This window comes from Eretmochelys imbricata, chromosome 5 (genome assembly GCF_965152235.1).
Source record: "Eretmochelys imbricata isolate rEreImb1 chromosome 5, rEreImb1.hap1, whole genome shotgun sequence".
Taxonomy (NCBI): Eukaryota; Metazoa; Chordata; order Testudines; family Cheloniidae; genus Eretmochelys; species Eretmochelys imbricata.
This window is the reverse complement of record NC_135576.1, coordinates 25308884-25321007: the sequence shown is the minus strand read 5'-3', so window position 1 is coordinate 25321007 and position 12124 is coordinate 25308884. Positions and strand designations below refer to the sequence as shown.

Here is a 12124-nt window from a genome sequence, read left to right as displayed (position 1 = left end):
GACCATAGCTTTGTTAAGTCTTAGTCATTAGACAGCATTTTGTTTTTTAACCATTTCTGACTTTATTCCTTATACCTGGCCTCACTTAAAACCACTCTCTTATTGATTCAATAAACTTATGTTATTTTTATTCTAAATCAATCAGCTCAGTACTGTGTTGACTTCAGATGATTATTAACTCCAGTTAAAGCAACAAGCTGCTGTGCTTTTGCCTCTCTGAAGGGATAACGGACCTTACTACTCTGCTGAATGTTCCAGAAGAGGCCCTTGGCCATTTCAGAGCAGATGGTTTTGGGGGAATTTGGGACTGGGGGGTGTGCTGGGCTCTTTTGGCAAGTAGTAACCAACGTTGATGGAGGCCAGAGTGAGGCTGTGGTGTAACAATCAGGCTGCTGGAGCCAGTTACTGAATCTGAGCTGCTCAACACAGAGACAGTCAGTGCATGCTTGTATGCTGGCTGGGAGCCGCCATACAAGGAGCTACAGCAGCTGCGCACATATTAAGGCAGTCAGGTTACAGGACCAGCTGTGACTCAAGCTCTCACTTGTCAGAACTGCATTCCAAATTGTGACAGTTACTAATGTGTTGCCATGGCATTGAAAGATGATTAGACTTGTGTGTGTTCTTATCTTAGGAGGGAAAATGGGAGAACAGAGCCATAACATCCATGACTCATTGTAATTCACCAACTTTTATTCACAAATATACAATTTGGCTGCTAACAGACTATAGACACAGTGGTGGTGACTGAAATCCATACACTTCAGGATTGTGCAGGGTCTAAAAGTCGAAGATATCATTTCTCCTTGGACAAGTCAAAAGGTCTCCTTCCAGCACAACCCAGATACTTCTCTGTACAACTCATCTTGGTTCTCCCCTCTCCCCCATGGTAAACTTCAGATTACAACCCAAAGACTTTTACTAAATATGAGGTGAAAGCTGCTGAGTGCCCTCAACCCTCATTATCCGGGATCCAGCCCATTATTGTTACCGATATTAGACAGAAAGCACATTCTATATAGAGAATTCTATAGTTATAGAGCCCAGATTTCCTCACAAGGGTGTAAATCATGAGCAAGAACTCTAAACTACATACAGTAACACTGCTGTAAAACAGGTTTCACAGGGTTAAAAAGCCCATTTTCTCCTATTGCTTATTGAACAATTAATGTTTACAATAATCAATAGTTTCAGTAAGTGCAGAAACAGACGCAACAGCTTGTATGGTGGCAGACAGTTATATCATGACAAAGATGAGAGAGAGAGAGCCACAAACAGATAATGCAAATAGACATCCTTTTAATAGGCTAAAACGTTACAAAACAGGTTATACATGTTATTTCATTAAATAAGACAGAAATATGATGGTATTCAGACATTAGCAGCTATGCAAAAAATATATCTAATGCATATGGAAGGTATGTATGAGAATTTGCTGTTAAGTAGCGTAGTGGTTAATGTTTACAATAATCCACTCTTACAGTATAAAATAGCAACATGGTTTTCTAGTATGAATAGTAAGACTATTCTTTCATACGTACATTATTGTTTAAAATTGCAGATAGATGCTTATATAATCCTTTTACCTTTTAACACTGTGTATGTGTGAGTTTAAAATAAGTACCTACAGGCAACCTATTATTTTACACGGCATTCTTTTTTCATGTTTGGTAATGTGGTAAAAGAACAGACTAGCTTCCTGACTCAATCTGTTTGCATCTACATTTGCACTGTGCAAGTCTGCATATTTTAAGCATTAGCAGCTGTTTTTATGAAATAGAAGCATTATAAAGCAAAGGAATTAAAGTCCAGTGCTTTAGTTCAGTTTTATCAGACTATATCATCTTACTACTATGTGATAAACAGTTATAAAAAATACTGTAATACACTGACTACTTCAGGCCACATCCTTGGCCCTTTTGCATAAACAGACCATAAAGCTGTACCTGGCTGAAGTTTCCCACAGTGTGGGGTGTGTGTCAGGGCATGGCTGGGAAGACGGGGTTCATGACTGGAGTGCTGTTGTGCGCCAGCCGTTCCTGGCTAATGTAATAGCCTCTCATGGGCTGTGACTAGCCAGTGCAAGTTAGAGCTGCCATGCAGCTTGGAGTCACATTTTCCATCCCTGTGGTTCTGTGCTAAGCATAACTCTCCCAGACCAAAGGATTCTAGCCCATTTACCTCCATGGAATTACTCCTGATTTGTATTGGAAGAAAAGCAGAATCAGGACCATAAGGTCAAATTAAACACAGATGTCTAGAATCGTCTATCACTGGGGTGGAACAATAACTGCTTTTCTGTTTCTTTAATTTAATCTGAGAAACAGATAAAAGGCAGATTTTTGTTTAGTCCTTCCCATCGTATTTAATATTGAAAAAGTAAACGGCCTGAAGAGGTTACTTATTATTGCACTAATCAGGTCATTACTCCCGAAAGGGGAATTTAAAGCAGCTAGAGGACATGATACCTCACAAAGGGGCAAACCTTTAGCCTAGAGCACAACGAAGCAGCTTTTCTCTCTTCAGGCCATATTCCTTGGCTGTCATGCAACCATGAGGCTGTAGCAGCTTCTGCAACTCCTGTGTGCACCTGCGCCCCATCGGGTAATGGCCAGGCCAGTGGAACTACATTGTGGATCAACCATCCCTTGGTGACAGAATCTAAGGAACCCCATGGAGCTTTGGAGTAAGAAGAGGGGAAGGGGTGAGGTTTCCCCTTCATGGAGAAAGCTGAGCACTCCTCTGACATTGTTACTGGACAATTTACAAGAATATGGATCTTACAGCAGTACCAGCTTTGCAATGTAGTCAGGAAAATTTGCGAGCCCAGGCACAAAATCTAATGACTCACCCTTACCCACAATGACTGGTGATAATGAAAAAATATGGACATGTCAGGTACCCATGACAAAAAGACTGTCCTGGGAAATCCTCACAGGCCAAAGTAATGTATGCATTAGAAGGCAGAGAAAAAAGGTGTTATGCATGTCACCTATGCACCTCAAGGGATGTCACCTATTTATACCAGCTGAGGATCTGGCCCCACATTTTAATGCACAATCAATGCTGATCAACATAAACATAGCTGAGAGTCTCCCCTTGAATATCTCGCCATGTGTTTTGCTTAATGTTGTATTTGTACTGCTCTGGTTTTACATCTATTTTTCTGTTTAGGTTGTTAAGAAATAGGACAGTGATTTGGTTGTGCTGCAATTCTGCATCTTTGTAGTTGTGTTTTAATTGGCCCTAGGGACCAGATCCCCAGGTACCTTTTTATCTCCTAGGCATGGCGCAATAAGCCACACCCTCAGCTGGAGCAGAGCAGCACTGACCCTTGGAAGTTAACGGAGATAAGCCAATTTACACTAGTGGCAGATCTGGCCCATTGTTTTGTCCAAGAAAACCTGTTGGCACAGTAATAATGAAGACAGATAATACAGCAAACTGGTGGCTGGGCCTGAGTTGCTAAGTTTGGCTCTGGGTCTGAACTTTCCCAGCGTCCAAGGGAGGGTCAAATGTGGTGGTGGGGGGGTGCTGTAGGGGGCCCATCCCTACATAAAACCACTATGACTCTGTTGATATGTGTTGGCCCTGCTTCCCTCCAGCCTTCTGCTCCTACCTTCTACCCTCTTACACACACAAGGTGCTGGCTGAGCTGATCTATTTGAAGCCTTTGAGCACCAAGACGTCTATTTGTACTCATTATTGTACACAGTCTCACATGCCAGGCATCAGCACAGCCCTTGCTGTGGCTATGGTAGGATAGGTGCTGCTCTCTTGGGAGTGTATCAGCACTCATTAGAAAGCGATGCTGTGTGTGCACTCTGTCCCCTGGGAGCTGAGTGCTGGATAGGGAATGAGTTACCAGGCTCAGATCCTGAATCCCAAACTAACAGAGGCTGATTCTGATCTCACTTATTCTGTTTTTTAACACCTGGTATAACTGACTTCCATCAAGTTACTCCGAATTCACTCACCCTACTTAACCGATCTAGACTTTGCAGCCAGGTTCATGATTGGGATTATATAACCATTAACAAAATCTGTAGCTGTGTAAACTGAGATGTTGATAGGAGCATTAACGAATGTGAAGCACTCGCCAATCCTTGCATAAAGGGCAGTAGAGAAGTGCAATGTAATAGTATGTTATTGTTGTAGGTTTATCACCTCCCATGATTAAGGTCTTAAACCAACTGAAATAAATTTGTTTTCAGTTACACTGGATTTATTCCACATTGGCACTGGTGTAATTGAGAATGGAATTTGGTCTGTTGTCCTTGGAAGCCAAGAAAAATCCATCCCCACTGATTATAGCATTGCAAAATGGGGATAGGTACATTATAGAATTTATTATTCACTGAATCAACCAGCAAGAGGCAGGAGACCCAAACAAGAAGGACCAATAGTCTGCTCTGTTACAGCAAATCCTATGTTCTTATGGTTTTTGAGGTTTACTGATTTTTGCAAAAGCTGGACATTGTGACATATGCTTCATCTTTATTTGATGATCTAACTCCATTATTGGGCTGTATTAGGGACACTGTGTTGATATTTAGGGAAGCTGATCTGGGCTGAACAGTGGGGGCCACTGAAGAGCTGGAATGAGTCATAGGACCACAATTATATAGTTGTGTACCATTGCAACTGCACACCTTATATGGGATGCCATTGCTGGATCCATCTAACATGCAAGGCTGAGTCTCACATAAGTGCCCACTCAACATATCAGATGGCCCGATTCCTCCATAAGTCTCAGGAAGCTTTAGGACGCTTTTGTCTACAGCAGTGAGGCTCTTCTTCATATCTGATCCTTTGCTAACTTTTTCTGAAACATCTGCATCTAGAGGAGCCGATGGCTGCAGAAAACATTCCACTTCTGCTTTGGCTTGAATGCCATCCACTTTATGAATATGAACATACCCAAAACTTTCTGGGTTAAAGCTTATATCAAAATTCTGTGTGACAAAGAGGATAATATGCTCAGTTAACTATAGGTACTAAGTTAAGGGAAGACACTCGCATAAGTCATCAGATTTTAGAAGAATTTTTATTTATGTACTTTAAAATTTTCATAAACAAAAAAAGAGAACTAACTTCTTTCCCCCTAATAATCAATCAACCAAAAGATCTTGAACCAAAATCAGACCCAGGTGCAGTTCTGGGAACTAACTCATAACAGACACACCCCAGCCCCTTCTCAGCTAGCCAGAAACGCCAAGGCCCCCTTCCACTTTAGCAACAAGGAAAGAGCAGGCTAGTCACGAGGCCCTCACATCTGTTTGTGACCCCAGGTTGAGCACCTATGACCTAGGGTAAATATGAGATGTGAGGCCAAAGGCTAAATGCCTCAGACTTTTGAGTACTTTTGTGTGCTTTTACCCTACACTATACAGATTTCACAGGGGAGACCAGCGTTTCTCAAACTTGGGGTCCTGACCCAAAAGGGTGTTGTAGAGGGGTTGCAAGGTTATTTGTGGGGGGGAGGTCATGGTATTGCCACCCTTACTTTCGTGCTGCCTTCAGAGTTGGATGGCCAGAAAGCAGCAGCTGCTGGTTGAGGGCCCAACTCTGTAGGCAGCAGTGCAGAAGTAAGGGTAGCAATAGCATACCAGGCCATTCTTACTTCTGCACTGCTGCTGGCAGCAGCGCTGCCTTCAGAGCTGGGCTTCTGGCCTTTAGCCACTGCTCTCCAGCTGCCCAGCTCTGAAGGCAGCGCATCTACCAGCAGCAGTGCAGAAGTAAGGGTAGCAGCACTGCAACCCCCCCTACAATACCCTTGAGACTATTGCACAATTCCTTTTTGGGTCAGGATCCCTACAATTGTAACACTGTGAAATTTCAGATTTGCATGAAATCTGCAATTTTTAAAATCCGATGTCCACAAAATTGACCCAAATGGACCATGAATTTGGTAGGGTCCTAACTCTAATGTATGAGTATTATTTATGTTTTCTGTACACAGACTCAGGTAATCACAGCAGTGGAAGCACATACCTTTTTTGGCTTCTTGCACAATTGCTCCAAAGTTTTTTTATGATCCGGAAGTTTTGGCCACAAAACCGGCTTGATTCTGAAATGAGATCCATAGCAACAATAAAAGTATTTAAGAAGGGATTATGGCAACAGCACTATCAAATCAAAGACACTATATTAGTAGTGTTAGAGTAGCAGTAACAGACTTTATATCATCATACTAACTCCTGTAGACCATCTGGGTGTTTTGCATTATCCAGCATGAGATATTTGTTCTAAGAAGACCATTTCTGGACTCTTATTCCAACGGGGAAGGGAGCGGAAGGACATGAGTGGTGTGGAATATATGTCTTATCCCACTGCCTCTGAATGATAACAATATTCTACAGTTATGTGGACAGAAGTTTTCATCCACAATGTACTTCACAACCATTGTCTAATTAACCCACAAAACACTGTAGTGACAGAGATAATTAGGTACATATTATTCTTATTTTCCAATAGGGATTTGAGGCAGAGAGCCTAAACTCCCAATTTATTAATGTGACCAAGAATTTTGGATGCCTCTTTTATCAGGTGTTTAACTTGTGACATCTAAGACCTGTTTTTCCAAAGGTGCTCAGTTGCTGGAATTTCAGCTGAAGTTCATGAAAGCCACAGATGTGCAGCACCATAGAAAATCAGGTGCTCAATTTGGGCACCAAAAGTTTGAGGCAAAATTAGTGCCACTTTTGAACAGTTTGGTCTACAAGCTCCAGCTTGACCATTTCTGTTGATTTCAACTGTGGCAGTATATCATGGAAAGAGAGGTAATCTCACTGCTAACCAGCTCCCAAATCTGACTTTAAAGATCAGGGCTTTATAGGTTAAAACCTACACCATGATTTCCTCTCAGAAGCTTATTGGAAGCCAGGCCAGACCACAGAGTACTGGTCTAATGAGCTCCCATCACTCAATAAACAACCTGCAGCATTTTGCACCAGCTTCAGCTTCTGCATGGTCCCGGGATGTAGAGCATGAGACAGCAATGTAATCTTGAGGTGACAAAGGCAATAGACAGTCTCCTTTTGCCTACCTCCTCTCTTGCCTTTCTCCCATTCTCAGTTCTTCTATGATTTGTACGTGTTCATGTTGCGGGAGAGGTCAGGGAATGGGGTGACAATTGTTGGATAGTATAAAAGGAGGAGATGGGATTTCCACAGTCTGATTGGATTAATACTCTTGATTAAAAGAGATTGAAATTACCTTGTTTTCCAAAATGTTAGGCTCAGACCAAGCATAATAACGAGCAAAATTAAGCCCACAGTAGTTATAACCACAACCATGTCAATGCCTAACCAAAAAAAAAAGAATAAATACCATATTAGGTTTGTTTCTATATGCATTATTATTGTCCACTATCATGACATACTCTTTTAAGAAAAAGACAACCTATTATTACTGGGGGATATTGACAAATTTTATACGTTTGGAGTGATGTATTGATTCAACTGCCTTGTTTCTCCCATCTGTCTGAAAGTGGGAACAGGTGGCTTTGCAGTCCCTTGATCCTTGGCTAAACACCAGGTTAGTCTCCTAGTCCAGATTAGAATAGCCTGAGGGTTGTTCTAAACTGAATTGGTTGCCTATGGCCTCAGGGAAGCATCACCAGCTCCTCTGAGTTAGAGCTCCATTGATTTATGCCCTGGCTGCCTTGGGGAAATTGAAGGGGGGGGCGGGGGTATAGCAACTTTTGCTTATCTGCCTCAGGGGTTGCACTGAGTATATCTCAGCCAGAACTGAGGATCGGACCCTTTGACTGAGGACATATTTTCAACCTTCCGAATGTAGGTTACCAGTCTGTATCTGTCCCAGATCCATAGTGATCAAAAACTTTGCTGTTGCACACAACTGAAATGGTGAAATTTCCTCCATTTAGTGGTCTGTGACTAAAATGAGGTAAAATGCATGTTACAATTGGCAATATTAAAATGAATCCTTTTGTACTGCTCTAACTCTGCTATGGCTAAAATGTTTGATGCAAACTGCTCTTTATCTCTGGAGGCTCACAGCGTCATCAGCAAAACTGAATGGGCCAGATTCTCTGCCCCATTCTGTCCACATTGTGCCACCCTGTTAGTATAAACAGGATGCAATCTGGCCCTATTGCCCCTGCTTGGAATTCAGCTGGCTTTGGGGAGTCCCCAACAGACCCAGAACTGGGGCAGCCAGCTCCTATGTCACCCTCCCTCCAGCTGCTGGTGCAGGGAATAGGCAGGGGCATGTGAAGAGGTGGCTGCAGTGTGCAGCACTCCGGCTATACTCAGCACGTGGATAATCCCTGGAGGACCACTGGCACAGGCAGCAGAGCTGGGGCTAAGTAGAGAATCAGGGAATCATTAGTAGCTCCTGATTCTCTGCTAGCCCTGCACCTGATCTGCTGTACCAAGTGACTTGGTCAGGTTTTAGGCTTTTTGCAAACTTAAGGAAGTGGTTTCCCTTTGCTTACCTTTCTTTCTGGGGTGTTCCGCTGCAATTTGGAAGTATTCAGAGGAGCTCCATTCACTCCAGATACCCTTGAAAAACTTTCCATTGGGCTTTGAGCGCACTTTCACTTCATAACTTGCACCCATCTGAAGGCTTTTCCCCTGTAATTTTATCCAAAGATATTTTGACTGTATTGTCTAAACAGAGAGAAATATGATTATTTTTTGTCAGAATGGAAAATTATATTTTTCAGCTTCAGTAAGGGAAAGGTTATTTATATATAAATCATGTTTGTAGAGAAGATTTTCAGACTCTGAAACCTTAGCTATCTTATAGAGACAATTGCCCTGCTTTATATGTGAGTGCATCCCAGTAGCAGCCCAGGGAACTGCATAGGAGAGCCATATGCAATCAGTTATTCACAGAGCAGAGTCTACTGCCCAGTCTGAGCATTTCCAAAGGGCAGGACAATAGGGACACATTTTATACAAAATGCTAGCTACTCAGAGCATTCATACATGAGGGATTTGAAGCTGCCTGGAATAATCGAGCTAGTAAACAGAAGCAGCAAACAGGGGAGTTTGGTGAAGGAGTTTAGAGCGGGAACGTGAAAGCCAGATACACCTATCATTCTCTAAACATAGACTAATAAACATCCTATTCTCCACCCACCCCAACCCAACCAACCAAACAAAAAAAGCTGCAGAAGTCAAACGAATGCAGGCAGAAGTCCAGCAGCAGAGTGAGGGCTATTCAGTTTAATGCACTGACTGCAGCATGTACGATTACCTGCCTTGTGGGCAGGTGGTGTATGTGTGCATTCTGTGCAAGGAGCTCTTGGCTCTCAGAGCCCCAATACGGGCTCTTGAGACCAGCGTGGCTGAACTGGAGGATAAGAGAGACAGAGAGATACACAGATGAGACTTTCTGGGATACGGTAGAGTGGTCCCACCCCCAGTCGGACAGCCTCTGTGCTGTTGAGGAGGATGAAAGTCTCAGGGAAGGAGAACATCAAACTGGTGCAGAGAGAAATGATCCCATAGTTGGGACCCTCCTTCCAGATGATGTCATGGTATCCTTTCTCACTTAGGATACCTCTTTGGGGGGAGGGAATCCCAGTTATTAGGAAGAGATGGGTAATAGCACAGGCACCAAATTTTGTTGGCACCAGTGGAAGCTTGCGCCCCTAGCCCCGCCCCAACTCCGCCCCCTCCCTGCCCCTATTGGATCCCTCCCCAAATCCCTGCCCTGGCCCCGCCTCTTCCCCAAGCGCGCCGCGTTCTCCCTCCTCCCCGCTCCCTCCCAGGCTTGCCGCACAAAACAGCTGTTTCACGGCGCAAGCACTGGGAGGGACGGGGGAGAAGCAGGATGCTTTGGCCCTCTCAGGGGAGGAGGCAGAGTGAAGGCGGGGGGGTGAGCTGCGGCGGGAGGGCGGGTTAGGGAGCTGCCGGTGGGTGCTCAGCACCAATTTTTCCCCATGGGTGCTCCAGCCCCAGAGCACCCACGGAGCCCCAGAGCACCCACGCCTCTGGGTAATAGTACGGCAGAACTGGTCATTAGAAATATAGATAGCTGGGTTTGTGATGACTGGGAGAAACTCATGGTGAATTGTGGCTCTCTCCTAGACAGACTTATGTGTAGTAATGGGGAGGAGCCGGTGGTCATGGAACAAGTACGTACTGTGGTGCAAGTAGAATTAATTTCTTATCAGTACGCTGCACTCATGGGCGGGACACAAAGGGGAAGCACCAGCTAAACGGGGGCATGTGACCTCCCCAGATGACCCCCCCATGTGACTCCACCCCATCCTGAGCTCGGGGGCCCTGTGCTCTCCCCATCCCTTCCCCATGATCCATCCCACATTACCTGGGGGGAGGGGCCTCTGTCCTCCTCCCGCTGCACCGGAGAATTCTGAACTGCAGGGCTCTCCAGAACTGCAGCGGCAAAAGGAGCAGAACGTGGGGCCGCTGGGCGGCTCCAGCTGGCAGCTCCTGCAGTGCGGCTGTACTGCCCCCAGCCCCACCCCCAGACTTTCCACACAGCTGCGTCTGGGGTCTGTACAGCAGCCCCACCAGAGAACAGGGCTGGGGGCAGTACAGCCGCGCCGGAGAAGCTGACAGCGTGGGACTTCCCGGTGGCCCTCCATTCTGCTCCTTTCGCTGTTGCTGTTCCTGGGAGAGCCAGCCCAGTGGCCCCACGTTCTGCTCTCCTGGGAACTGCAGTGGCCAAAGGAGCAGAACGGGGAGCTGCCAGGCAGTCCCACGCAGTCAGCTTCTCCGGCGTGGCTGTACTGTCCCCAGCTCTGTCCTCTGGTGGGGCTGCTGTACAGACCCCAGACAGGACTCAGGAGACGCAGCTGTGTGGACGGGCTGGGGGCGGGGCTGGGGGCAGTACTCCTCCTGTGTCTTTCCTATGCAGAGTACCGGCTAGAAATATCTTACTGTTACGGCATACAGGACTGCCGTACTTGCACCACTGTGTAGGTATCAGTGACACAGGGAAAGATAGGAGAGAGATCATGGAGGCCAAATTTAGGCTGCTAGGTAAGAGATTAAAGTTCAGCACCTCCATGGTAGCTTTCTCTGAAATGCTTCCAGTTCCATGCGCAGGGCCAGTTAGACAGGAAGAACTACAGGGTCTCAGTGAGTACATGAGACAGTGGGGTAAGGAGGAGGGTTTTAGGTTTATTAAAACCTGGGAAACCTTTTAGGAATGGAGGAGACTATACAGGAAGGATGAGCTCCACCTAAACCAAAACGGAACAAGATTGCTGGCATGTAAAATTAAAAAGGGTGTAGAGGAGTTTTTAACCTAAGGGCTGGACGAACACTGATAAGTGCAGAGGAGCACACGGTTTGGACGGAGACATCCTTTAAAGGAGGTTCTCTCAGTGAGGGTTCTCTATATCCTAGTAAGCTCAGGGTTTAGCTGATCGCCATATTTGGGGTCAGGAAGGCATTTTCCTTCCTGAGTAGATTGGAAGGCATTTTCCTCCAGAGTAGATTGGAAGAGGCCCTGGAGGTTTTTCGCCTTCCTCTGTAGCATTAGGCACGGGTCACTTGCTGGAGGATTCTCTGCTCCTTGAAGTCTTTAAACCACGATTTGAGGACTTCAATAGCACAGACATAGGTGAGAGGTTTTTTTGCAGGAGTCGTGGGTGAAATTCTGTGGCCTGCGTTGTGCAGGAGGTCAGACTAGATGATCATAATGGTCCCTTCTGACCTAAATATCTATGAATCTATGAATCTATGAAAGAAGAGAGGGTAGAAGTTGATAAAGTACATGTAGAAACTGAACAGAAACAGTCTAATGAAAAAGTCCCATTCAATTACATCACAGGAAAGTAGTCAACTAAAAAGAGACAAATTTGATGAGTGCTTGTACACAAATGCTAGAAGTCTAAATACTAAGATGGGCAAACTGAAGTGCCTGGTATTAAATGAGGATATCGATATAATAGGCATCAAAGAAACTTGGTGGAGTGATGACTACTAGGGTACAAAACATATAGGAATGACAGAGTAGGTTGTGCTGGTGGGGGAGTGACATTATATGTGAAAGAAAGCATAGAGTCAAATATAATAAAAATCTTAAATGAATCAAACTGTACTATAGAATCTGTATGAATAGAAACTCCAAGCTTGAATAGTAAGAATATAGCAGCAGGAATGTACTACTGACCATC

The 12124-nt window shown here is 44.8% G+C and overlaps 1 protein-coding gene across 2 annotated transcripts in view; it reads right to left on the bottom strand.

Moving 5' to 3' along the window:
* Nucleotides 1–1279: 1279 nt before the first annotated feature.
* The window catches only part of IL7R (interleukin 7 receptor), a 33144-nt gene continuing 22299 nt past the window's right edge, over nucleotides 1280–12124 (bottom strand). Inside the window, exons 5-8 of one of the 2 annotated variants that reach the window (XM_077816747.1) lie at nucleotides 8462–8636; nucleotides 7219–7306; nucleotides 5995–6070; nucleotides 1280–4955 (exon numbers count right to left, since the gene is read on the bottom strand). In XM_077816747.1, coding sequence (XP_077672873.1) covers nucleotides 4452–4955; nucleotides 5995–6070; nucleotides 7219–7306; nucleotides 8462–8636 — 843 coding nt within the window. In that variant the 3' untranslated portion in view covers nucleotides 1280–4451. The remainder of the gene's footprint in view (nucleotides 4956–5994; nucleotides 6071–7218; nucleotides 7307–8461; nucleotides 8637–12124) is intronic. The other variant, XM_077816749.1, reaches the window with a different exon arrangement.